The sequence below is a fragment of the Balaenoptera physalus genome, assembly GCF_965194825.1.
Source record: "Balaenoptera physalus genome assembly, chromosome: 15".
NCBI lineage: Eukaryota > Metazoa > Chordata > Mammalia > Artiodactyla > Balaenopteridae > Balaenoptera > Balaenoptera physalus.
The window spans coordinates 89835031-89862911 of record NC_138894.1 but is presented as its reverse complement, the minus strand read 5'-3'; the positions used below and the strand labels follow the sequence as shown (position 1 = coordinate 89862911).

The 27881-nt window shown below is 51.2% G+C and overlaps 3 protein-coding genes across 12 annotated transcripts in view; 1 reads left to right on the top strand and 2 right to left on the bottom strand.

The window, feature by feature from the left end:
• The window catches only part of LOC309643282 (uncharacterized protein), a 437652-nt gene that overhangs the window by 167553 nt on the left and 242218 nt on the right, over window positions 1–27881 (bottom strand). The window lies entirely within an intron of this gene.
• On the bottom strand, window positions 56–8600 carry NTSR2 (neurotensin receptor 2). The gene is given in 5 exon segments (XM_082425901.1): window positions 56–413; window positions 415–589; window positions 1573–1663; window positions 3279–3528; window positions 7961–8600. Coding segments are annotated over 5 exon segments (1257 nt in total). The 5' UTR covers window positions 8585–8600; the 3' UTR covers window positions 56–296.
• LPIN1 (lipin 1) overlaps window positions 16528–27881 on the top strand; it is a 219891-nt gene continuing 208537 nt past the window's right edge. For 7 of the 10 annotated variants that reach the window (XM_082425896.1, XM_082425900.1, XM_082425889.1 and 4 more), the window contains exon 1: window positions 16529–16720. In XM_082425896.1, the coding sequence (XP_082282022.1) occupies window positions 16640–16720 (81 nt within the window). In that variant the 5' untranslated portion in view covers window positions 16529–16639. Of the gene's footprint in view, window positions 16721–27881 lie in introns of all 10 variants that reach the window. The other 3 variants (XM_082425893.1, XM_082425888.1, XM_082425891.1) reach the window with 2 other exon arrangements.

The window sequence follows — 27881 nt, the reverse complement described above, 5'->3', positions numbered from 1 at the left end:
AGCAGAAAAACAGCAATAACAATAATAATAATAGTAATAACAATAGCAACAAAAATAATGCCAGCAAAAATATTTTCTTTATTATGCACCAGGCACTGTGCTAAGCGTTTAATCTTCAGACAACAGGAAAGATGGGTACTGTTCATTTCCATCATACAGATGAGGAGACTGAGGCTGAGAGGTGTAAGTGACTTGCCTGCAGGTACGCAGCTGGTAAGTGGCAGAGCTGGGGGTCCCTGCAGGTCCGCCTGACGGCAGGGCTTGAGTTATTAGTGATGGAATTGCTCATCTGAATGCTAGATGGCGGTGCAGCCAGTGTTACTCTGCTCATTCTTCGATTTCATCCAGGCCAGGGTTCCTGGGGGAGCCCCAGAGCCGGAGGCTGTGTCCACTAGGGCGGGGCTCCGGGGCCCCCGGGGGGAATGGCTGCATGGGCTGGTGCTCTCGACACAGGGAGCTGAGGGCTTCCAGGAAGAGTTTTCTGAAGGAGGAGGACACAGCATTGTACAGCACAGGGGTCACCGCCGAGCTGACGCAGAAAAGCGTGTTTGTCACCAGGTAGAAGTAGTGATAGAAATCGTAGAGCTTGCTGGAAGAGAAACCCGGAAGGCAGGTTAGGGGGCCTGCCGCCTGCCCGTGGCATCCTCCCCTTCCTGCTGGGAGTGTCTCCCCTTCCACACGGCTGGGTGAGGAAGGCCTGCTTCCTGCTATCGGGAAGCTCAGTGTGAATGCAAGAGACGTTCCATCACACCAGCTGCCCTTGGCTGACCTCCGCCCAGCCTTTGAGTCCCTGTTCCTGGCCGCCCGGCCCGGTCACCTGCACAGTGAAGGGCACACCTGCTGGTGGACGGGGGCCACTGGCCAGCCCGCTGAGACACTGGGAGCCTCGTGCTGCTGGGTGCGGTCAAGGAGATGCGGCTTCACTAAGAGGAGAAAGTCCTTCTGAGAAGCTGTGCCCCTTGTCGCCGTGGGAGCGGCTGCGTGTGTGCATGTGTGTGCACGTGGGGGTCGGGGGGGGACACTAGCAGCTCTCGAGAAGGAGCCATCTGTTGACACAGCTATCTCCTTGGAGGCCACGTGGGATCTCTCTCCTCTCAGATGTTTGACTTTCCCTTATGATCGAGGCATAGTGATTTCCAAAAGGAAGATACGGGATTCTCTGCTTCGCTTTTCTCCAGTCGTGTCGTAAAAAGGGTGTGCATGGTCTGGTCTCTAAGGGGCCTCTGTTAGCTCATGGAATCACAGCTCTGAGGCTTCTTCCCTCTCTCCTTGTACGAACATGGCCTTTCCCCCGCTCCCTACCTGTAGGCCGCTCTCCGTCCTGAAGTCAGGATGCCCATAACCCTGACTACCACTCACGTGGCCTGACCAGTTCAGAGAGGTTTCTGGATCATGCTCTGTTCCCCACCCTGAGCTGGGAGCCTTTGGGATAACAGACCGGGCAGGACCAGATAGAAAGGAGGCCAGAGTTCTGGGGAACCCAGCAACTGGGGGTCCCTCCGGAGAGCAGAGGCAGCCCCGGCCCCGCCCGGCGGCCCCTCCCTGTGTGCCGGGGCCCCTCCCCTCACTCACTCGGTCCACCCGTTGTCAGGGACGTAGCAGTACATGAGCCTGCGGGCATGGTACGGCACCCAGCAGACGACATACACAGCCAGGGTGGCTCCTGCGGGACCGGGGAGAGACAGACAGACAGGAAACACACAGCGGTTACGCCATCTCTGGGGAGGAAGCTGCCCAAGGTGACGAGAGCATTTCCCTTGAACTTGCTCCTGGAGTCTAGGGGTTGGAAGGGGACTTTGAGGTTATCTGACACACCCTTACCTGGCTCTGTCCCCAAACCTGGTGTTACCCTGTCCTCTGAGTGTCCACTTTAATCCTGACCTGTCCACTGACATGCTTCTAGAAACTGCTACAATATCTATAAGCTCCTAGCCACCAGAAAATACTCCCAACTCAGGGCTAGATATTCCCACTTGGTTGTCTGACTGCGTAGACAACAGAACTCAAATGTCCTTCCGCCTTATAAGGCCCCTCCCTCTTCTATCCCTTTTTCTGATTGGTGGATGGCACGACCGTCCATCTGGCACTCACGTCATAAGCCACAGAGTCTTCTTCTTTTTCCATTACCCCCAAGATCCAATCTATTAAACAGCTTCTCCCTAGCATCTCCCTCTCCATTCCTTCCTCCTCACTTCCCCTGTGCCCACCCTAAGGGGCCCGTGTCGTCCCTCCACCGGACTATGACAGCAGTCTCCTAAGTGGCCCCATTGTCCCCAGCCTTCTCCCTCTTCCCTTCCTTTCTCCTACTCCTGCCCTGAGTGGCAAACCCATTCTCTCTCTACTCCACTGTGGCCCCTGGACCAGCAGTGTCCACCTCAGCTGGGAACTTGTTAGAAACGTAAAATCTCAGGCACATCCCAGACCGGCTGAATCAGAGTCTCTGGGTTGGGGGCCAGTGGTCTGCGTCTTACAACTGTTCACATCATTCTTGTGCACACAGAAGTTTGAGAAGCAAACTTCTCAAACTTGGATAGCCTGTCCTCTAAGACTGCTGAGCACATATATCTCAAGAGCAATTCTGGACACCAGCTCTTTCCATGACGGCCCGTTGTCTATGGAAGGAAATCCAGGCCCTTCATGTGCTGCCCTTGTTACTTGTCACAGCACATTGCACTTGCCTCTTATATTTTGGTCCTGCCCACAAGACCGTGGCATTGATGACAGAGGAGACCCTCTCCCTTACTCCATCCTCCCAGACCGTCGTGAGTTCCTGGATCACAGCAGGGGCTTGGAAAGACCTCTGTTTTCCGGTGCCTTTAAAGTTGCCCTTACAAAGCCAAGTTTGCCCAGATACTTAGAAAAGCAAACACACTGATCGATGTCACATTAGGAACAGTAGAGAGTTAGTGGAGAGCTGGATTTGGAGACCCAGCTGGTCTGAGTCCACTGTTGCTGGTCTGTGGGTCCTTAACTACATTTGCTCCTCGCGTCCGTCTGTATGGCCAGACGCCCTGAAAAGCAGCCAGGCATCTGCTTGTCTCTGTGCGCCACTCCCTGGAGCAGACGGGGGGTTCACGTGCACAATTCCCATTCTTTCCTTTAATTCTACTGCTGCACCTTACAGAAGCCTATTGGTGATTATATAACTCCCTGGGGCAAAGAGAAAAATGAGGGCTAGAGGGAGGCAGTAACTTGCTCAAGGTCACGTGGCCAGGTATTGGTGGAGGCAGCCCTGGATCTGGCCCTGCCTCTCTGGGCGGTGTTACCGGGCACTTAACTGAGAACTTGGATGCTGCGCCGGAGGCCACGGGTCCGGCCGGGGTCCTTGTGTCTCACCAGGGCGGCCTGGCCTCCCAGGGCCGGTGTGCTCCTCTCCTCGCTCATTAGCTTCAGGTGGCTGGGAGCAGAGCTGCCGGGGGCAGAAGGGGATGGCCTCTGGGAGCACAGGGCCTCCAGGTGGCTCACGGTGACCCCGCTGAGGAAAGCAGTTAATGCCAAGGGGAGCACAAAGGACACCAGCACATTCACCTGGAAAAAGTAATTCCAAAGGTTATGGAGGTATCACCAAGGCTCAGTGATACTCGCTGGTCATCAGGCCGGGCCCAAGGGCCCAGGAATCTGTAGCAGCAGGAGAGGGGGTGTGTGGCAGGGGCGTGGTGACAGCAGGTTTACAAGAGGAAGTCGAGAAAATTCTCAGAAAGTAAGGAGAGAGCAATGAAAATAGAAGAGAAAAGATAAGAAAATTTGGGACGTTTAGGATGCTCACCATCTAAGTAATAGCCATTCTAGAAAGAAAGAGAATAGAGAAAACAGAGGGGAGGAAATTATAACAAGAACAAAAAAACACACAACCAAAACCACGTTTAAGAAAGATTTCCCAAAATGGAGGAATATGAGCTTCTAGACTGAAAAGCGCTTGGCTATTCAGAACAATGAATGAAAATAAATCCACGTCAAGGCATGTTCTTATGAATTTTAGCACCTGGAGACAAAGAGAAAGTCTTGAAAGCTTCCAAAGGGCTAAAACGGCACATACAAAGGATGGGGAACCAGAATGGCATTAGACTCACTCAAAGCAACAGTGGAAGAAGCTAGAAAATAATAGTGATGCTTCACAATGTGTGAGGAAAATGATTTCCATCTTATAACTTTCTGCCCAGCCATATTATGAGAAACGCAAGGATAAAACGAAACATTTTCAGACATGCAAATTCTTAAAAATTTTTTTACCTTCTACGAACTTTCTCTCAGGTTGCAGGAGGTTACAAGAGCATATGTTCCATCAAAATAAGGTTATGAACAAATACAGAGGGAGACCTGGGATCCCCAAATCAGTGTCCCACAGAGGAGCAGAGAGATGGGGTGGCATTGGCAAGGTGCCAGCTGTGCACCCAGTGAGACTGGAGCAGAAGATAGGGCTCCAGGGATGACTGAAGAATACAAGATGAAGCTGGTAGATTACCTCATGGGTCTGAACATATTGAAATGGTATTTATACTTCTGGTAGAGAAGGAAAAATGAGTTAGAAATAGATAGGAAACTAAGCAAATGAGAGGGAAAAAAGGCTATTCATCATTAACTGCAAGGAAAACAAATACTGGAGATAATATTGTAATATTGGAAAGGACAAAACCCAAAAATATACAACCTGGTTCATCAGTGAAGAATTTTACGTAGTCACAATAAAATAAATATTGACCATGAATCTAACCAAATACCATGACATAATTATACTGAAAGGATGGTGAGAGGAAGTGTGTGTGAATGTGGGGTGTGGAGGGCAGGGATGGGAATGTAAAAGAATGATGTATTCATTTTCTACAGGTAGAAGTCAGTGGATAAGTTTAAGGCTGACAGATAAAGCAGGCGTATTCTTTGGAAAATGTAGGCAAAAGGTAGCGGGAGTTACGTAAGAGTGGATGGTGCCTCCAGATGAGAGACTAGAAATCAGAGCATGGAGGAGCAGGGAGGGAGCAGCTGTTTTACATTATAGGTCTTGTGTTATTATTTGATGTTTTTTGATTTATGAAAAACAAGTTTATATACCTTGTGTTTTAAATGTTTAATTTTTCAAATTCAAAATACATGTGTTATAGGGTCTTCTCCTCCTCAGTTCTTTCCCTTTGCAAACATTGAAAAAAAATGAAACATTTTAATAGCACTTTAAAATCAGTGCAAAAAAAATGGGGACTTCCCTGGCAGTCCAGCGGTTAGGACTCTGCGCTTCCACCGCAGGGGACGTGGGTTCCATCCCGATCAGGGAACTAAGATCCCGCAAGTGTGCGGCCAGGACAAAAAAAAAAATTCATCACAAAATGTCTCAATTGGGTGCTGCACCTTTGTAAGGAGTTATCATTCAGGCTTTTTTCATCTTAATGCACGCTCACAAGTCAGCAACACCTAGAGAAAAATAAAACACTGTACATGACGATCATTTTAAGTTTGTTGTGGAACCAAACAGGTTTTTATTGACAATATACTTACTATCAAGCTGTAACTTTAGTACCAGTCAAGACAGAAATTGAAGGTAAAACATATATTCATAAGTTAGTAATTAATCTTTGGGACCTTTGAGATCTTTCTAGAAGAACTATCACGGCATACCTGGAGATATTGTGGGTTTGGTTCCAGACCACTGCAATAAAGTGAATATTGCAATAAATTCAAGTCACACGAATTTTTTTTTGTTTCCTAGTGCATATGAAAGTTATGTTTACCCTATACTGTAGTCTATTAAGTGTGGAATAGCATTATGTCTAAAAAAACCAATGTACATACATTAATGTAAAAACACTCTGTTGCTAAAAATTGCTAACCATCACCTGAGCCTTCAGTGTGTCATAATCTTTATTGCTGTCGTAATCTTTATTTGAAATATTGCGAGAATTACCAAAATATGACACAGACATGAAATGAGCAAACGCTGCTGGAAGAATGGTGCTGATAAGACTTGCTCAACTCAGGGTTGCCACAAACCTTCAATTTGTAAAAAAACACAGTAAAGCTAAGAGCAGTAAAACAAGGTATGCCCTTGCAGCTTTTTCTACTTTCAAAAACTCTGAGCAGTTTCCTTGGTCAAAAAGCATTGATTCATGTGGCTAATGAATCCACGCACTGATAAGACACTAAAAGGAAAGGTGGGCCGAAATAATTTGAGTCTGGTTATTTCGTTGTGTTAACACAGACTGTACATCTCACGTGAAACATTTTTGACATATACCATTTGTCAAACAACACTGGTACACTAAAAGAATTCACTACATATAATGTCAAAAGCTTGGCCCGCGAACACTTCATGGCTTTCATCGCATTGGTTGGTCCGTACCAGTAAAGTAAACGTTGAAAGTAGCATATCTGCAGCACAAACGTTGCTTGACACTTTTTCCTCTCTCAGGCCTAACTCCAACATAAGTACAGCCTGGAAGCCACTGCCCCAGTCTGTGAACTGCGTGGTGGAACTTGACAACCAGGTCTTTTGAGCCTGGGGCTGTTAGTCCATTGGCGGGGCCACAGCAGTGTGCAGCGGGAGCCGGGCGGTCAGGCCTCGGGCAGGAGCAGTAGTGCACTGACTGTTCTGCTGACTGATTCCCTGCAGCTCACAATCCGGAGGCAGCTGGGCTGCTGGGAGGTAGATGAGTGTCCCGTGCTGCCCTGTGGCCGGGAGGTGCTTGGGCCAGGGCTGGCGCAGGCAGCATGTGGGCAGACCGCTGAGGTCTGAGGTCACAGTTAGTCCGCCTGATGCAGCGCTAGGAGGAGCCACGCCCACTGTTGTCAGTGGGCTCCCTTATTCTGACGGCTGCCTTGATTCCCTGCAGGACCAGTTCCATTAGTATGGTTACTGTTGGTGGGTTTTGGTGTTTGTTGTTTTGGTCTCCTTTATCATCAGGTCCAGACTGGGGTAAGGAATTGGACAACTTACAAAAATGTCTGATATAGGAAGTGGATTTTCTAAAAATTAGGGATCCTGCCTAGCCAGCTTTGAGTTATTCTCCTTATAGGGACCATAGTAAGCCACTTTGAAAGCAAGTGGAATGTTTTCTTATTGGGTTTAACTTCACATTTTTCCATATTCTCAGTAAGGCTGCAGTGGATATGTGTATTTCTTTTGAAACCCTTCATTAATGTTGAATGTTCAGGCCTCTTTTTATATCTGCACAACGTCCCAATAAACTAGTTGTTCTTTCATGTTCTTGTCATGGGGCTAAAGATGACTAGTTTTGGTGATAATAAAAAAGCAGAAGCCTAGGGTGGGTCCTGAAATCTATATTTTTACCTGCTCTCAGGGTAATTCTTATACCCCGTCACATTTGCTCACCACTCCTGCAAGAGTGGGAAGACTTCAGAGTTAATTTTGAATTCAGATCTGGACTTCTCTTTCTTTATTATATTTTTTAATTGAGGTATAGTTGATTTACAATACTGTGTTTGTTAGTTTGAGGTATACAGCAAAGTGATTCAGTTATACATACATACATATATTTTTTTATTTTCCATATAGGTTATTACAAGATGTTGAATATAGCTCCCTGTGCTATACAGCAAATCCTTGTTGCCTCGCTATTTTATATATAGTAGTTTTTATCTGTTAATTGCATACTCCTAATTTATCCCTCTCCCCTCCCTTTCCCCTTTGGTAACCATAAATTTGTTTTCTATGTCTGGGAGTCTTGTTTCTGTTTTGCATATATATTCATTTGTATTATGTTTTAGATTCCACATATAAGCGATACCATATAATATTTGTCTTTCTCTGACTTAATTTAGTGTGATAATCTCTAGGTCCATCCATGTTGCTGCAAATGGCAACATTTCATTCTTGTTTGGACTTCTCTTAGTGTTTCACTTTAGCCAAGTCTCTCCACAAGTCCTTTGTAAAATGGGGCAATGAGACCCAACTTTCTGACTGGTCTCCAGTATGAGAGATGAAAACACAGGCTGTAGGGTCGCCCCTCCCGCTTACCTGGATGAAGACCTGCAGCGTGGTACGGCTAACCAGCACGGTGCACACGCGCGAGGCGGGCTCCGGCTGCCCGCCGGCCGTCTCCAGCTCGTGCTTCTGCCCCATGACGATTGCCATGGGCAGGGCCAGGCCGAGCGAGGCGGCCCAGACGAGGGACAGCAGGCGGCGGGTCCTGCGCGGCGTCAACAGGCTTCGGGCGCGCAGCGGCTGGCAGACGGCCAGGCAGCGCTCGGCGCTCAGGCTGGCCACGCTGAGCACCATGGCGTAGGCGCACAGCTCGCGCACGAAATAGTAGGCGCGGCAGCCCAGGTCGCCGAAGACCCAGGGGTAGTGGAACCACACAAAGTTGTAGAGCTCCATGGGCACGCCGACCAGCAGCAGCAGCAGGGCGGAGAGCGCCAGGCTGAGCACGTGGCAGCGCAGGCGCCCGGGGGGCCCGGCCCGCGCCTTCAGCACCACGTGCACGGACAGCGCATTGCCCGCCGTGCCCAGCGCGAAGATGAGCGAGTAGAGCGCGCTGAAGAGCACCTTGGCCCAGAGGCGCGTGTCCACGCCCAGCCGGGCGTCCAGGCCCGGCGCGGGGCCGGGGCTGGGCCCCGGGGGCCGCGGGCTGCTGGTCTCCATCCCGCTCCCGCGGCCGCACTCCCTCCCTCTCCCTGCCCGGAGACTGGGCGAGCTGCCCCGTGAGCCAGCGCCGCCTCCTCTCTGGGAACCTCCGGAACGGGCGGACACGCCCCGCGAAGGGCGCCCCTGCGCCAGCGCAGGACCGCGAGGGTAGGCCCGGTAGCCGCGCTCACGTTTCTCAGTTCAGTTCCACGCAGGGAAACACGCGCTGGGTGGACGGTGGGCTCCTTTTGGGACCTGAGAGACATGCGTTGGGCCAGACGCCTTCACGTACTAGCTGTGTGACCTTGGGCAAGTTATTTTTTAACCCTCTCTCAACCCATTTCTGCATTTGAAAAATATTATCTACATTGCAGAATCTCTGTGAAGGTGAAGTGGGTGAATCTGTGTGAAACTCTGCACTGCAGCATAAGTAGGCATCCCACATGCACTGCGTGCCCCTGTGCTGTGCTACTGTCTGTGTGTATAGTCCCAAGGACAACTGATCAAGAACTTGCCTGCAGTTCAGCATTTTGCAGCTGTCATTCTTCTTGCTAAAGCACTCTTTCATCTTGTTGTTAAAGGCTGTTTCAGTGCCACACTAATAACCTCAAGGACTCCTTTGTCACTGTCAGATGCCTCCTCATGATATCACGCTTCCCCCGTCCTTCAAGAATGTCATTCTCATAGAGCAGTGTCAGGAAGGGAAAAGAAGTATGTTTAGCATGTTTCAAAACCTTCCATTGGTCTCTTTCCTAAGCCCTTCTAGAACACCAGAACTTTAGAACTGAAAGGCCCTTGTGGAGGCTTTCTTATCTCACCCTTAGATCCCCGGGCATTTAGGGCCAGAACCAGGTCTCCTGATTTTTTGTCTTCAGCAAAGTTGTTATGGCCCAGTGATATTTAATTCTTCCATTTGGATATATAACCTTACAGTCACTTTGGGGGCTAGGGCTTCAACATATATATATATATTTTTTTTTTTTAATTTTTAAAATATTTATTTATTTGGTTGCATGGGGTCTTAGTTGTGGCAGGCGGGCTCCTTAGTTGCAGCTCCACGGCTCCTTAGTTGCAGCTCACCATCTCCTTAATTGCGACATGTGGCTCCTTAGTTGTGGCATGAGAACTCTTAGTTACGGCATGCATGTGGGATCTAGTTCCCTGAACAGGGATCGAACCCAGGCCCCCTGCATTGGGAGCACGAGTCTTATCCACTGTGCCACCAGGGAAGTCCCAACATATATGTTTTGAGTGGACACAATTCAGTCCATCACAAGGATTCCATACATATGAGTTTTAGACAAATTTTCTTTAAAGCAAATAATCAATATTAATAAATTTTTAACTTTTTACTGGGTTTCACATAGCTCAATCAGGCCTGTAGGACCTGGGAAAGGGCAAGTTCCTGCTTCCCTTTGGACGAATTCTCCAAGGACTTAGTCTCCCAAGGTCTAGTCTGGAAGAGTGGAGAGACCCCGGGGTGGAGTTGGAAGAGGTGGGTCCAAGTCTCATCTCTGCTGTTCACTGGTTGTGTGTCTTGGACAGGCCACCTGTCTCTCTTAGCCTAGTTTACTCTCTGAAAATGAGGAATGAAAAATACTACGATCTGTTTTTCTTATCTCTTTGGGTTAGAGCACAGAGCAGATAGGAATCTTCAGGGCTGGAGTTCCCAGGCTGTCACTTCAAGGAGTTAAATTCTTAACACTTTTGAGGTAGAGAAGCTCCAAGAAAAAGGGGGCAGTCTCTGGTTTTTCATTTGTGGTGCTCTTGGGGGTGAGTCCATTTTCCAGGACACACCATCAAAGACATGAAGAGGTATTGTTGCCTTTTAAGGACAGTAAGCATCCTGTGTAATATAGAAAGAGGAGAATTTCCTTCATATCTTCTGTGGTTGGGCCTCTCCAGCCAGGTCAGAGGAGGACGGTGAAATGCAGTTATTGAGTGAGGAGGAAGATTCAGCACCAATGACGCACCCAGTGGGTTCCCCTTACAGATGTGTGCAGAGGGCTTGGAGTTTCTACCTTCACCCAGGGGGACAGAGGAGAATGACTGATGTGCCCTCTGGTTGTAAATCTCATGCATGGTCCCGCTAACCTGAAACTCTTCCTAGAGAGTGTATCCGTGTATAGATGCTCTGAGACTAGCGCTTGCTTCTTCAATACCCACAAGAACTTACTTTTGCCTCTGAATACAAACATCACTTGTGTCAAGATTGGTTTCAGCCTGTATTGGAAGACTCTGATCCTTGATATCCCCCACTGTCTATGTTAGAATCAAAATCTTGGGGCTCCCCTGGTGGCACAGTGGTTAAGAATCTGCCTGCCAATGCAGGGGACACGGGTTCAAGCCCTGGTCTGGGAAGATCCCACATGCTGCGGAGCAACTAAGCCCGTGTGCCTCAACTACTGAGCCTGCGCTCTAGAGCCCGCGAGCCACAACTACTGAGCCCGTGAGCTACAACTACTGAAGCCCGCACGCCTAGAGCCCGTGATCCACAACAAGAGAAGCCACCGCAATGAGAAGCCCGTGCACCGCAACCAAGAGTAGCCCCCGCTCGCCGCAACTAGAGAAAGCCCATGCAGCAACAAAGACCCAACACAGCCAAAAATAAATAAATAAAAAATAAAAATAAATAAAAGAAAGCTGCCTGCTGACTTAAAAAAAAAAAAAAGAATCAAAATCTTGGCTTTCCTGTTTAGCCACAGACCAGGCTAAATTCTTCCATCTCTAATTGTGCAGCAAATAATTCAGAACCACTCAGAGCTGGAGGGCGCTGCCAGGGGTGGGCAGTTATGGAAGGGCAGCAGTTCTGAGTCCAGGGATGCCAGAGGTGGAATGTTGCCCTGCTTTGGGCTGTCCGGGCAGTAGTGTCAAGTATTGACAAGGCTTCCTGGCCAGGCAAGAGGGTCTCTGAGGCCAGGAATCGGGGTTTTCTGCTTGCTTTGTGTGCTCAGGTTCCTGACTTTCTTGCCTGTTGCTTGTAGGATCCCATCCCGGGGGCTTCTGCTATGGATTGAACTGTGTCCCCCCTCCCCAATTGTTGAAGCCTTAGTGACTGTATGTGGAGTGAGGAAGTAATTAGGGTTAAATGAGGTCATAAGGGTGATTAGTGTCCGTATAAGAGGAGACATCAGAGAGCTGCCTCCCTCCCTCTCTCTCTGTCTCTTTCTGTCTTTCTGCCACATGAGGACACAGGAGGAGATGTTCTGCAAGCCAGGAAGAGAGCTCACACCAGGAGCCAAATCTGTTGGCACCTAAATCTTGGACTTGCAGCCTCCAGTACTGTGAGAAAATAAATTTCTGCTGTTTAAGCCACCCAGCCTATGGTACGCTGTTCTGTAGCTTGAGCAGACTAAGACAATTTCCGATCCCTAATCAGCCGACAAATAACCTGATGGTTATTGATGCCGACAAATAACCTGGAGAGATTATTTGCTGCTTCAACCTTGAAAAAAAGACAGTTAATTCCCTGTTTCCCTCACTCCAGGAGTGAGTCATGGTGGGGTTTTCTGACTCAGAGGAACAGAGTTTACTTTCATGAGAACAACAGAGAGTCAGTGTGTGTGTGTGTGTGTGTGTGTGTGTGTGTGTGTGTGTGTGTGTGTCTATGAGAGAGAGAGTGACACAGAGAGACAGAGAGATACAGAGAGACAGGGACAGAGAGAGAGAGAGGGAGGCAGAAGATGTAACATATCCTGTGTAGTGTGACATATCCGCAGGTTCGGGAGATTAGGACCTGGACACTTTGGAGGCCGATATTCTGCCTCATACACCTCCGGTCACTGATTCCCCTCCTTTCCCCTCAACCCAAGCCTGGCCTCAGCCCCTCCCCTGGCTGGCCTAGGTCCCGCCACCACCCCCTGCCAGTCTTCTTCACCCCTCCCCATATCCTTGTAAACAGCTCCCTTGTCAGGCCTTGACCCAGCTCCAGTCTCCCATCTGTTCTCAGCTACGACCTTGACCAATCTAGTGTATGTGCATGATAAAAGACTGTTATCCAAAATATACACAGAATTCTTAACGCTCAGTTAGATTAAAAATGCGCCAAAGACCTCAACAGACACCTCACCAAAGAAGATATACAGATGGCAAATAAACATAAAAAGTTGCTCCACATCATGTGTCATCAGGGAAATGCAAGTGAAAACAAATGTGAGCTACCATCAGACACCTATTAGAAAGGCCAAAATCTGGGACACTGACAACACCAAATGCTGGTGAGGATGTGGAACAACAGGAATGCTCATTCATTGCTCGTGGGAAATGCAAAATGGTGCAGCCACTTTGGAAGACAGTTTGGTGGTTTCTTACAAAACTAAACTTCCTCCTACCATACAAGCCAGCAATTGTGCTCCTTGGCATTTATCCAAAGGAGCTGAAAATTTGTGTCCACACAAAAACCCTCACAGAGATGTTTCTAGAAGCTTTATTTATAGTTGCAAAACTTAGAAGCAACCAAGATGACCTTCAGTAGGTGAGTGGATAAACTGTGGTACATCCAGACACTGGAATATTATGCAGCACTAAAAAAAAAAGAGCTCTCAAGTCATGAAAAGACATGGAGGGAGGGAGAGATGACAGGCTGAGGACAGAGGACATTCATGGCAGTGAAAGTCCTCTGTATGATTCCAGTGGTGGATACATGTCATTAGACATTTGTCAAAACCATAGAATGTGAAATACCAGGAGTGAACCTTAATGTAACTTATGGACTTTGAGGGATAATGATCTGTCAGTACAGGTTCACTGATCGTAAAAAATGTACCCCCCGGGTGTGGGATTTTGATAGTGGGGAAGGTTGTACATGTGTGGGAACAGGGACTATATGGAAACTGTATTTTCAGCTCAATTTTGCTGTGAACCTAAACCGCTCTAAAAAATTGTTTATTAATTTAAAAAAAGCGGATGTAACTTTTTCACATGCTGTGTCACCCTACTGTGTGAGGTACTATTGGAGCTAAGGATGAGTCAGGCCTGGACCCTGTGCCTACAGTGGTTGAGATAATGAGACATAAACTCACAGGTAACCCACCTGCCCCAGCACATGCTAAGTGTCGGATAAGGGGAGTGGATGGTGAGGATTCTGAGCTCCACCTCTTCCGGGCCAGGTGAGCCCCCCTGAGTCTGTTTCATCTGGGAAATGACAACACCTGACCCTGGGACTTCGAGATGATACGTGTGAGGAAAGCACTTGGCTCCTGGAAGATGCTCGAAATGTCAGTCCCGACCTCGCATCCTTTATCTGGAAGGTCAGAGCATGGGAACGTCCTTACGGAGTGGAGAGATCAGTGAAGGCTCCGTGGAGGAAGAATTCAGTTTGACCTGGGCCTAGAAAGTGGACACTTTTGGAAAGGCATTCCAGGAAGGGGTCATAGCACGAGCTAAGGTTTAGCAATGGGAACATCCAAGGTGCTCTTGTGGGGCCTCGCAGGAGACTCCCAGAGCCTGGGCCTGGCAGTCTGGGAGAAAGCAGTGCCCTGTGGATCCCTGCAGCCAGGAGCATGCAGGGGCAGTGTTTCAGGGGCGGTCCAGCATGGTCCTGGCCGTGGCCCCTTGGGGCAGCGAGGGAGTCCTCAGAAGCTCCAGTGGAGGACAAGTTGTTGGAGAGTGTGGCCAACAGAAGTACAAAATAAAACAGAGCCTCCACTTCTTTACCTGTAAAATGGAGCTATTAATACCCACCTCAAAGTTACTGTGAGGATTAATAGTTGTTACGGCTTTTTGAGGGTCTGATATGCGCCAGGCGTTGTGTCAAGGGCTCTCCGTGCCTGGCCTCAGTATCCCCACAACAGCCCTATGATGGAGAGACTATCTTTATCCCTGTGTTTCCCAGATAAGGAAACAAAGGTTCTTAAAGGCCTGAGTCAGAACAGCTTCCAGGGGCCGAGTCAGCCCCAGGGCCCAGGTCTGTGTGACTCAGGTGCTGAGGTTCAGTCATCACATGGAGCTTCCGGGAGCCACATCAACACTCACGTCCCCATCTCTAGGCGCGCCAGCCAAGCCAGTGTTGGCTGTCAGCGGCCTGACATAGCAGCGGGACACGCATCAGCCTGACCTCCCTGCCAGCCGGGTTGAGACACCCGCCTGGGCCCAGAGCCCCAAGGACCACGCCTCTCCCGCCTTGTTCATCCCGAGGCGCCACGTGACAGCGCCTCAGGATGGATGCAATGACGCCGGTGTGCTGTGTGCAGAGTGACTGCTCCTGTGTGGCTGTGTGCATCTAGGCTAAATGTTCACCGTGACCAGGTGTAATTACAGTCTTATCCCTCGTCAGTCATGAAGTTCTCAAAATATCCCCACAGGATGAATTAAAACTAGTAAGAGTGGTGGGGACCCAGCTCAGTATAGATGTCTTAAAGTGTTATCTTCTCCCTTCCGTTGAGGACATGTGGGAGCCATTCCAGGGCTGGGCTGGTGGGGGTCTCCCTACCTCTTCTGCTCTTCCCCAGTGGGAGGAGGGCCAGCGGGACAGTGTGGCCAGGAGCGTGGTGACCTGGGAGTGCGGAAGCCGGGGGCTGAGGACCGCCCTGCTCCCTCCTAGATGCAGCGCCGGGACAGCCACTGGCCCCAGCCTGTGAAGGGAGGTCATTATACCCATCGTGCTAGATAGGACACGCCAGGCACCTTTCATGTATTCGCCCACGCCGCTCTCAGCACAGCTCCGGATGGATTCCTGGTCAGGGTCTCCTCCGGAGGGAAGGAGGAAGAAGAGTGAAGTGAGTGGAATGGGAGAAGGCCTGGCTGGGGAGGAGGTGGAGGACCAGAAAAGGTGCTTCTCGGCCCACGGAGCAGAGTTGAGAGACTTCAGGAGGTGGTTGGTCTTAGCGCCACAGGCTGTAGGGACAGCAGCTCTGGGGGGCAAGTGGGGCGAGGGGTCCCTCTGTGCTAAGAGTCAGGGAAGTTGTCTCCCTCAGTCCCTGTCAAACTGGATCGGAGCCTCTGCACGCATGCCTACAGCGTGCCCTGGAACCCTCCCCTCCCCCCTCCCCCTCCCCCCCTTCCCCCTCCCCCTCCCCTCCCTTCCCCTCCCCTCCCCTCCCCTCCCCTCCCCCACCCCTAACCCCGCCCCCGCCCTCCCACCCCACCCAGAAACACCTTCCCTCCCGCCCTGCGCTCCTCAGAGCCCAGCCCCATCAGCACAAAGCCATGACTCCCAGCAGGATGAGAACCACATTTCAAGCACCGCATGTGGGATCAGGCTGACCCTGCTTTGTCACTTCCCGCTTTGTGACCCAAGACCAGCTCTTCACACTCCTTATTTGACTTCCATAACCTTAGATGCAAAATACGTACCAGAAAGCAGCTTCCTGGTGTGTGGGGGGCATTCAAATCCAGCGAATGGTCGTGATGTTGCTGCTGAGCACGATGGAGGTGACGGTGGTGGCCCACTGGGGAAGGGAGGCCACCGACCCCAGCCTTCCTGACTCCCCGAGGGGTGCCCAGGCATGGAGAGAAAGGATTCCCTGTAGCTTTTGTGGGGCGCACTTTTTGTGGTAGGGAAGAAAGTGAATAGAAAGTGAAGAAACGTCTGCACAGCTTTTTTTGCAAGGTTCCCTGCACGCAGCATGTGAGGTGGTCCCTCCCTTAAATCCCCTCCTCCCCTCAAATCCCCTCTGGAGGCGGCACTCGTGGGTTTGAATCCCAGTTCTGTCCTCTGTTGCTGTGACCTTGGGGAAGTTAGTCAATCTCTGAGTCTTACTCCTGATTCCTCAGAGCTGGTGAGGAGAGAATGGCCAGTCGCCGGCCGGCAGGGGTCACGCCCCCTCACCGGGCGTCCTTCTCAAAAAGTCTAGAGAAACTGGCATCTGCGGGAAATCTCTGCATCCTTCAGGGAACGGGAGGTGTCCTGGTGTTGTTTTGTTAGCCGGTCCCAGGTGGGAGAGGAATTGCAATTCAGCACCCTGCTCTTTTCCTGAGCCTTGTGACTTGGCCAGGCTCCTGGGTGTAAAGAGGAGCCGCCTGCTCTGGGCTCGGTGTCGCCAGCCCAGCCTCCCAGCTCCTGAAATTAGCCGCTGCAGACACTGCTCTCCGGGCACTGGGTGAGAAGGCGGCTGGCATCCCTCGGGCCCGGCCATGGAGGAACAGGACCGCGCCTGCAGCTCCACCTGGGAGCCCTCACAGGGCAAGAGCCGCCCGGACTCACCTTGGTCATGGGTAAGGGCCAGGGCGTGGCCACTCGCAAACCACACCCCCTCCTCCCCCAGCTGAGGCGCGCTGATGGGACCTGCGGGTCTCACTGAGGATCTGTGCATTCCTACTTCTTCAAATGAGTGACAGGACCAGCTGCTGCCCACGGGCCCCTGCTATGGAGGCTGCATTTATAGAAGAGGGTTTAGAACTTATTCAAGAAGTGAAGGCTTTTTTCTTTGCCTTGGATGGAGAGAAATAGTGATTGCTTTGAGCCTCAAGACGGGCAGTTATTTGACGGCTCCCGCTCGCCAGGCACAGTGCTGGGACCTCTTGTTGTCTTCTGTGTCTGCATGCGGGAGAGGAGGGAGGCCCTGAGTGTTGAAGTTACTGGACCGACACAGTCATTTAAGCATGGTTGTCTCAGAGAGTGTGACGTGTGTGCTGTGAGTGCCACTGGACTCCAAAGCCAGTGGCTGCACCATCCTGCCTTTTCTGGATCTCACCCTAGATGCCGAGGCTTTGTTCAAAGGTAGTTATTTTCATGTAAAGCCCCAAAGCAAGAGCAGAGGGTGTTCAGATAACCCCAAGTGGAAGCGGGGACCGAGGATGGAGCCTGGGCTAGAGTCAGGCGTTGTCGTTTCTTCCAAAGGCTGGAGGTTTGGCTGCAGTGAAGACAATGTGTTAATCTCCCACCCCGAATGGCATCTAGGACGCCTGTGACTCTCCTCAGCTGCAGGGGCTGGGCCGGCACTGGAAGGTTCCACACGCCCTGCAGGCAGAGAGAGCCTGGGGCCGTCTGCTCCCCACTGGAAGCGGGTGAGGGCATGGCGTGCGCGGGGCAGACGAGCCTCCTGGCTGCTGGCTCCCCAAAGCACCTGTCGCTTGCCCTTCGGGCACGTTCCCCCCCGCAGGGCGGCTCCTTTCCCTGCAGGGGCGAGGGACCTTGCTGTTGGTGCTCGGGTCAAAATGCGGGGGGCCGGGGGCGGGGGGCGGGGGGCTGGGGGGCCGGGGGTGGGGCGCCGGGGGCGGGGGCGGGGCCGAGAGAGAAAGAGCATCTGGATTCTGCTCCCACCATTTGCCGCTTGGCCCTTTGGACCGGTGTTCCCTGGGTGGACAGATGCTTGCAGAGGAGACTGGTCAGCGAGCCTCCCTCTGCAGGCTGAGGACAGGAACGGGACCTACCCCAGCAGCGCTGTGCAGATCAATGGCACCCACACTCTGGCTAAAGGGACGGTTTTGTGGTTAGCTGGGGATTAAGATGGCTGTGTCTCATTTCCATTCCTGGAATATCTCTCTTGGACAGAGCAGCCCCGTGCTGCCTGAGAAGCGCCCCTACTTCTCCCGCGTGGGGAGCGCTCTCAGAAACCTCTCCCAGGCCCACTCTGGGACCGAGTCTCCCCGGCCCTGGGATGGAAGTTTTATTATCGTGGGTATCTCTCTTGTGCAGCCCCGGCCGACACTGTCATTCCCATTTGACAGCCGAGCACACTGAGGCTTTGAAGTTGGGACTTGCCCGCCGCAGCTTGGGGGCCGGCGGAAGAGGGAGACAGGATGGCAGCCCAGCTTGTCTGTCATCCCTGGTACCCTACGGCCGCTGTGATCCGAGGAAGCTCTGACGATATCTGCTTTCTGCTTATGTCCTTGGATTATCAGTTATTTTTCCTGGTTATAAAAGTATGTTTATTACAGAAGATTTAGAATCTACAGCAAAATGTAAATAAGATAGTAAAATGCCAGTCATCCCACCCCTCGGGAGGTAGTCTGGGAACTTTGTAAACGGAGGTCGTGCTTCTTTTCCCTGAAGGCTCATTATAGTTAAGCCACAGAAAGGATTTCAAAGCCTCTAGTCCCTTTTTATTTCAACCCTTACACCGCCCTGTGTGCTTGATTCTAAAATCCTCAAAGGCCCCTTGGCTGTCCCACTGTGGCCTGCATCCCCCGCGGCATGGCGCCTGTGACCGTCCCCCCTGGGAGAGGCAGGCGTCCATGGCAGGAGCGGGTGAAGGGCGGGCGGGTTGCTGGACCCCGCTGGCTCCTGCGGGTATCCACCCCTGGGTGCGGGGTCTAAATGGGCCTGGGAACTTGGGCTTGGCTCGGGCTGATGCCCACATCTGGGAGATTCTGACCTGCTGTGCTGAAGGGTGGCTGCAAGGCGGGGATCCTGGGAGCCTATCTGGGCTCCAGTGAGAGCGCTGGCCTCCTTCCACTGCTGGGGGCTGGGTCCAGCCCTGGGAGGACAAAGGAGGGCCAGGTCCAGAGTCGGGGCTCAGCAAAGCAGAACTGGAACACAAAGCAAGAAATTGAGGCAGATGCCCAGATGGACAGACTGCCATGCAGGAAAGCTTAGGAGGCGGCTGCAAGCGAGCCGGCCAAGCAGGATGGGAGAGGCGGGAGCCACAGCTGCTGTGGCCAGGAACCCGGGCTGGGCTGGCTGCTTGTGGGAAGGGTAAAAGTGGCTCGGCCACCATGGGGCACCTTCATTCCTGGGGCTGGGAAAGGGCAGCTGGCAGCTGAGCCCTGGGAGGCACCTGTTAAGTTGGCACCAGCTACCTGAACATTGGCCGCAACCCTTCCCAGAGACTGTGAGCTTGATCTCCAGGCCCTGAGTGTGTGCAGAGCCCCATGGGGCACAGAGATGGGTGAGACCTAGTCTCCACCCGCAAGAGGTCCAGGCGGAATGTGAGTGGGTGGGTCTGCACCGAGCCAGCTGCCAAGTTCATGGGGACACAGATCAGGAGGAATTCCTACTGGCAGGGCTGGAGAAGGCGTCTTTGAGAAGCTGACTCTGGAACCAGGCCTTGGCGAAGGGTAGGATTTCAATAAACAGAGCACACGGTGGGTGAAGTCTTCTAAGCCAAGGGTTCAGCCTGAGTGAAGGCTGGGCTTTGCGAGTACAGGGCGTTCCCCTAAAGCTAAGTCTGAAGGTTTTGTTCCTCAGGCCATTTGGGATTTTATTTCTCCTTAGCTGGGGCGTGCATGGTGACATTCATCTTGGTCAGGCACCCAGCCTGTGAAAGAAAGCACACAGTTACGGGCCAAATATGTGGGACCCAGCGTGAATCTGGGGGTGGGGGAAGCGGGAGCCATGGGGCTCGGGCACTAGTTTTGCCACTTGGGCTAGTTTTGCCACTTAACAAGTTTTGATTAACTGGAGCCTTAGTTTTCTCATCTGTAAAATGGGGCTTACAATACCTAATAATATAATAATCACAGGTATTGGGTAAATGGTAGCTATTATTCATAATAGCACCTAAACCTGATAAAAAGATAGCTTGTTACAGGTTGGGCTGTAAATATCACAGTGAAGAGAAATCAAATCATTCACATTTGGACCATGGGTCTTGGCGCTGTAAGGAGGAAATGCACAAATCCAGACCCCTGTGTCCACTAATACAGAGAATTCTGAGGGAGTCTTTGTCCAGACATTTTGACTCAGCATTCAAGGCCTCTCAAAAGCTGGCCTCACCTTCCTGCTCTCGGCTCTGTTTCTCCTACCATGACCTTGTGCTGCACAGCGAGTGCCTTTCTTCAGAGGCGCTGAGCCAGTCATGTTAGCTGGGTCTCCAGGGAGGTGGTCGTCAGGACCCCAGACCCATCCTGCCACCTCCAGCCCCTGAGACTTGGGCAGGGGCTGGAATTTGGGCCTCAACTGCTCAGAGCACATGTTTGCTACCTAAATTCCTTTGGCAAAGCTGACCGGAAGCCTGGACAGAAGCCAGGTAATACCCTCCTGGACTCCTTTCTTCAGGGACCTCTGGGGCCTGCACCCCTGACTGTGGTGAGGGCATGGAAAGACAGACTCAGGGAAAGGGTCCACCTCTCCCTAGACCCCCAGCCGACTTGAAACACCTGTCTGCCCACCTGGTCCAGGGAGGCTCCCAAGAGGCTACTGTCTGGGATCAGCCTGAAACCACCAGCCCCCTGGGTGTGTGTGGATGGGGAGGCGGAGAGAGAAAACCTAGGAAGCCGTCCCCAAACACCCTCCCTCTCCGGGAAGCAGAGCTTTCGGCTTCTTTGCTCCTTCTCTCAGTGTCCTGGGCCCACCCAATCCCCCTCCAAGTGAAGTCACAGGGAGGCCTGGAGCGCCCCCTGGAGGTGGTACCCTGCCACTACACACAGGAGAACCACCACGGCCTCCTAACACAACCACGAGGCAGATGGAACTTTAACTAGGGTCAGAAACTTAGGATGAACACGGAAGCTCAATGCAGCAAAATCAGTGATTACTGGGTCCAATTTGAATTCCTCGCCATTACGTTTGTTTGTGATTTAACTCCTTGCGTCCAACTGCTTTATTTATTTGGCTGTGCCGCGTGGTTTGCAGGATTTTGCTCCCCGGCCAGGGATTGAACCCAGGCCCTCGGGCAGTGAAAGCGCGGAGTCCTAACCCCTGGACCACCAGGGAATTCCCAGCAGCAAACTGTTGTTGGAACACATTCTGCATCTTGCCCAGAGAGAGATGCTGTTCCTTCCTTCTCAAATGATTCCAATCCTACTCTTCCTTTAAGGCCCAGTTCACATGCCACCATCTCTGTAACGTTTCAGCTAGCGTTTAAGGTTGAGGGCCCCCTCCCTCGTGTTAAGTAACACGTCAGTTGTCTCGGCTTCATGTTCTGTATGTTTCTTTTTTTTTTTTTTTTAGTATCTAAAACTGAATTTATTGCTTGTTAAAGAAGTGTTTACTATGCTTGTACTATACAGTCTCCCTGAGAAGTAAACTGCTTTTAGGAAGCATGGAGATTGTGAATTTGTGAACATCCATTGACAGGAACTTTAGGGATTGGTTGCCTGTTAGCTATGGAAACATGGTTACTAGAGTGAGGCTGTTGTTGATTGTAACAACAAAAAGCTGTTATTGAATGCTCAACATTTAGAAGCGTGGTTTCTTTTCTTTTTTTTTAAATTTTATTCATTTATTTATTGGCCGCACGGCCCGGCATGCAGGATCTTATTTCCCAGATCAGGGATCAAACCCGTGGCCCCTGCATTGGACGCACAGAGTCTTAACCACTGGACCACCAGGGAAGTCCCTAGAAGTGTGGTTTCTGAAGTGATGTTGTCATTGATTGAGTGGGATGTGTTTAAAACTGATTCTGATGGTTACTTCTTCATTTGGGCAAAATGCAATCTATCTCTTTCTTTCTTTCTCTCTTTTGCTGTAATTTATTTATTTATTTTTGGCTATGTTGGGTCTTTGTTGCTGTGCGCAGGCTTTCTCTAGTTGCGGTGAGTGGGTGCGCTACACACATGGGCTTCAGTAGTTGTGGCACATAGGCTCAGTAGTTGTGACTCACTGGCTCTAGAGCGCAGGCTCAGTAGTTGTGGTGCATTGGCTTAGTTGCTCCGTGGCATGTGAGATCTTCCTGGACCTGGGCTCGAACCCGTGTCCCCTGCATTGGCAGGTGGATTCTTAAACCACTGTGCCATGAAGGAAGTCCATCTTTTCCTTTCTTTAATTGAAAGAATAAGAATTTTTATTTTTAGGGGTTAAAATGGAAGAAGAAAAAGTCACCATTAACTTTTGCTTGATGGAAAGAACTAGAACAGGAAGAAGAACCAGTGTGGGACATAGCTGTATGTTTCTGATGGAAACTGATTTTGTCTCCCTTTATGGAATTGGAGTGCAGGGGACCCTGCCTTTAAACTCGAACTCCAGCTGGCACCCCTCCCCGCCCCCTGCCTGTTCTGTTCTCATACTTATCTACAGCCTCTTCTCTCCCGTTGAGCGGTGAGCTCCAAGGGAAGCGAGGGTGTCTCCATCTTGGCATTGCCCACACCTCCTAACACGGCTACCTTTGCCTGGGTCAGTTGGATTTACACCTATTGTCTTGATGTAATTACTCGTAGCCTTTGGCTCTGGAATGGGGTCATCACTCTACTTGGCCCACACCTGTTAAGTCCATACCTGTGCCTGGCTTTGGGGCCATCCCCTCACCCGCATCTTGTTCCCAAAGGTCTTTTCTCACTGCCACTTAGGGGTCCTAGTCGTCTCCCCCACCCCTCTGGTCAGGGCTAGAGCGGGTGGAGGGCTTTGTGCGGTAGCGCTGTGTTTCATGCAAAGACTAGGATCTAGCGCTAGTGCAAGGGGCAGAAATTGTGTGTGGTCCAGTTCCCTGCCGATGCTGGCCCCTGCAGACACCATGCCTTGCCATGTTAGCAGAAAAACTAAGGGAATAGATTAAATAGCTTCTCTGTTGGGGCTCAATGCCCAGCTCTCCGGCTTGCTAGCTGGTGACTGACCTTTCTTAGACGCCTTTCCTTGTGTGCAAAAAGGATTTTGCGAGAACTCAATGAGTTAAAAACCATAAAGCACTTAGTGTGCACATAACGAGCGCTGGTTCTTATCAAATCCAACACAGGCCCTGTTTCCCGCAGCCTTAAAGCAGATTTCCATTCCCTCTCTTAAGCCTTGCATGATTGGCCTTTTTGTCACCAGGTGACCTCTCTCCTGGAACGCTATACTCACGTGATGTGCGATGTTCGCCCCCTAAGATCCTCCTGGGAAGTGAGACAGTGAGGACACAGCAGATCTGCATCTTCTATCCCATTCCTCTCTGGAAAACAGCAAGAGAAATTGCCATGCACGGTTGAACATTTATTTTTTGTTCTCCCCCTCTCTATTTTGCCAAAAGTATAATTAATTGAATGCGTTTACATTAAAAGTATGAACAGGATGAGGGCTCCACTCTTTGCCAACAATAAGTTTTGTTGCACATGTATACGTGCTATTGAGAAGCAAAATGCCGAGGTGCCCTAGAGCTGTGGACCCAGGGTCTCAGAACCAGGGCTGAGGGCCCAGCTTTCCAAATGACTAGTTATCTGACCTTGGACAAGGTCATTTCTCCGAGAGGCTCAGTTTCTCTGCCTGGTGCTGGGAGGCTCAGATGAGCTATGTGAGTTGAAGCACTTCGCAAACTGTGGGGCTCCCTAGAGATGCAGTGGAACTCATGGGTATCCGCTCTGCCTGCTCTAGGCCCTGCGGGGCTGCAGAAGAAGGGCACGTGCTCTCGAATTGAAGCGCTAGCCAGAGAGCCAAGAACTACGTGAGATGATGTCTATCATGTAATACGCAACACGTCTAATTTTGTGTTCTCGTATTTTAAAATGTCAGATTATGTGGCAGAAAGCTGGCTAGCTATGCTTTGAACGGTGAGGTCTGGAGCCTGAGGACGGCCAGCTTCAGAGATGGAAACCCTTGGAGTGAGGCAGCTCAGGAAGTCGGCTTTTTGTGGCAGGTGGGCCTGGAGCTGAACCTGAGGGCTGGGAAGGGGGGCTGAGAAGGGAGAAGGAGAGAAAAGAGGCCTGGAGCAGCTTTTGATTTGGAGAGCTGCAGGTGCACACTTCCTGGCCCCTGGCCCTCAGCCCCGGACTCCGCAGAGGCGAGAAGGTGGAGGTGGGGCCGCCCCTGCACCTGCAGTGCCTCCCCTTTCCCCACCTCCGCCAACTTGCTCTTAGCCTCTCTGATCCTCGGGCTGTTCATCTTTACAACGGGGCTGATAAACCGCCTTCGCTAGCTTACTGTGAAGGTAAATGGGGTGAGGTTTGTAGAGCCATATTTGATTTTTCTCTTAGCAGCTGCATGAAAAATGCAGTAGAAGGAGCTGTGGAAAAAGTATAACTTCACTGAAAATTCAGTGTGAACTGTAAAGTTCGTGAACCACAGGCTGGTGTCATGCTGGTTCTCTCTGATCCAGGGGGTGGCCCTGGATCTGAGCTGGCTTCCGGAGCTGGAACCCCACCCTTTTTCAGCGTCAAGAATGATCCCCACATGAGCAGGCACGTCTGGGGAGCATGGGCCAGCCAGGGGCACGTGGCCATCTTGTCTTTTTTTCAAGGAAACAGCACTGTGACCCAGAGCTGGAGGGTTGGGAGGTGTTGGGGATGAACGGCTGATGGTGCCAAAGGCTTCAGTGATTCACAGTGGAAATACAGACTAGGACAATGTTGTGTGACGTGTGCATTGATGTGACCTTTTCTTGGGAAAGACTACTATTTATCCTGAGAGAATGCACTTCCCACTTTGGGGAGGTTAAAGTATCTTTCCTTTATGAGATGATTATTATAGTAGATGACACCTTCCTTCCTTCCTTCCTTCCTTCCTTCTTTCTTAAGATAAACAGTTGACAATTCTATGTCACTAATCACCCGTGCTCCTCCAAACAAAAGTAATAAAAGATGACTGTCTCTTTATTCCTTTATTCATTCTAGTAATAAATACTCATTAAGTTTCTATTAGGTGGCAGACATCTTTCTAGGCACTGGAGATGAAGCAGTAGATAACAGGGCCGAATATCCCTGCCCCGCTAGAGCTTACATTCTAGGTGGAGGAGAAAAGAATGCGCAAATAAAAAGTAAACTATATGCCAGATGGAGAGTGGGGTTATAAAATAAAGTAGGGAGCATAGGATGGGAGGATGACGAGCTTTTAGATGGAGAGGTCAGGGCAGATCTCCCTGAGGAGGTGACAGTTGAGCACTCCATCAGTAGAGAACACGGGGGAGGGGTTGCCACCTTCAGTCGTCCACTGATCCTTCAAGGCCTTGTCCAAGTGCAGCCTTTGCCTGGGAACCCCAGCTGCAAGTGGTGCCTCCATCCTCAACCCCCATCCTCTTTTTGGAACTTGGCACACACGGTCTTTCATTGTAGTTGTTCCAAGACTGGCCCCTGGCACACAGCAAGTGCTTGGCATTTGTTGAAGGAACAGGTGAATGAAAGAGATGACAAAGTGAGAGCCCCCAGGTCTTTATCACTCGATGGCGAGCTTTGGCCTGGTCTGGTCTTCATTTACGCCCTGAGGCTCCCGGATCCCACTCCTAGCACTTACTGTGTGGTCAACCACAGCCCTGCCCTGGGTGGATGGGATGCACTTGCAGAGGGAGGAACCAGAGAGTAGCTGGGCCCTAGAAGCAATTTAGAGATGGCTCTGTAGGGACTTCGCTGGTGGTCCAGCGGTTCAGACTCTGCGCTTCCACTGCAGGGGGCGGGGGTTCGATCCCTGGTCAGGGAACAAAGATCCCTGCGAGCCACACGGCGCAGCCAAAAAAAAAAGAAAGAAAAGAAATCTCAGAGGTGGCTCTGTAGTTAGGCCCTAGGGTGAAATGGGAGGGGAAGACCAGAATGTCAGGAAGGAAAGACTCTGGGAAAGGAGACGGCTCATAGGACAGGGTGGTACCGGAGGGTCTTGCCCAGGTGAGGTGTTCTGGAATGCCTGAAGTTCATGGATATTGGCTGCTGGACAGAGGCTGTGTGGTGTGTTTTGGGGGGTGAGCTGGCCGGGTTTAAAGGCACAGGACTGGGGTGGATGGCCACCACCTGGGCGCCGTGAGCGGAGCGTGTGCTCACCAGAAAGGTCATACCCATCCCATGCGAGTGGTCTAGAAGATGCCTGCTCCTGAGGCGCCGGTGGGTCACACGCTAGCTTCTGTTGTTATCTGTCCTGTGTGAGCTGTCATAAATCCACTCCTTGCAGGGTGTATGGTTGGGATGCGGTCTAACGGTGCTGAATCGACATGAGTCCTTCTGTCAGACAAGAGCCCTGTTTCTCATCTTCCCTCTCTGCCCTGGCTGCCCTGGGGGCTGAGCTTTGCTAAGTGCCCAATTGCAGGATTGCTCTGAGACTAGATTTCAGGAATAATTCTCTCCACTTCCTCCCCTAATTCTAAATCCTGCTCCATTGCGTGGCTTTTGATCATAGTCTTAAACAGTTTGATTACTTGAGTTTTTTCCCTAAGCTGCTTAGATCCTTTCTGGATTTGTTAAAGGATATAAGCAAACAATAAGCAAAAGTTTGGAATAAAAATACCTAATGTCTTTTGAATGTATCAGGATTGACAGGAAAGCAGGACATTATGGGAACGTGACACTCCTGGTTGCTTGGTCTGTAGTCTGGGGGGAGGGGCTGAAGAATGTGACATCTCCTTCAGCAGGGACAGCAAGCGGGGGCAAGAGGGGCGCCTCTGAACTTTTGAAGAGTTTATTGTCACCAGGATGAAGAGAATGAGAGTCTCTCTCCGTAGGAGAGGAACACAAAGAATTTGAATTGTCTGGAGGTCTAGGTTCTAAGCTCACAGTGTGGCTTTGAGCAGGCCTGCTGTCACTTTGGCGCTGTGCCTCCGCCCCCATAGGGCTGTCTGCAGATCACAGGAGACTCTGTCTGTGCAGCTGCAGGCACAGGAGTGCCCCCTCTGCAGAGCTAAGCTCACTATTCCTCAAGCCTTATCAGGTGACTGTGTAGAATGAGGGTGAGGCAGGGCTGCCATGTAGGGCCCTGCGGTTTTCAGTCTGCACAGAGTGCTGGCTCAAGGGCACCCGGGGGCGGAAAGCCAACCTGCGCTCCGCTCACCAAGCCTGCTGGGCTCTGGCACTGAGGGTGGCTGTGACAGTCGGGAGGAAGGGGCACCTTTTGAAATCTGTTCACCCGAAGGGGCGCTCTTTCTGCACTCTGCCCTCCGGAGGGGCCCTGTGTGCCAGCTGTGGCCCGGGGAGTTGGGCCTGACCACGATTTTCAGCACTTGCATTCCCCGATACGGAACCCTTGCTATCAATGAAAATATCTGCAGACCCCTCCCTGTAAATGACGTAAAAATGGGGCAACTTGTGAAATGCCAAGATGGCGAGTTTGGTGCCCTCCCTTCTCAAGCGCCCACATCGGCCACCTCCCTGTCCCCGCCCTCACTCTCTTCACTGTCACCCAGGGCTCCGTGCAGCATAGTCGGAACCCCCTGGAGGGGGAGGTAACCTCCTGTGGTCCGTCCAAGTGGACCATCTTGGAATCACAGCCTGGAATTCTTTGGGGAGCAAAATGGAGTGACAGTCTCTGGACTTCAGATGGGTGCGCTGAGCCCTTCTGTGGAGCCATGGCTGGGGGACCCTGTTTCCATGTCCTGTTACATCCGTCGGGCCCTGCACGTTCCTCCTTTACTCCGTAGAAGTGCAGCCCTTCGTAGGGAGCATCTAACTGCTGTCGTTCGGTGTCCTGGCCCAGAAATGCCCTCTAGAGGGCGTGTGACACTGGGACCCAGGACAGGGCATACCTGGGAAGGGACCACTTCCCCTCTGCTCCATACGAGTGCGGGACAAATGAAAACTGAATCGATATACAAAACGTTTTGGCCAACAATTAGAGAGTTTTGTTGAAATTCTTGAGTGGATTATTTTTATCTAAGGTGATTTGAACCTCGAAGGA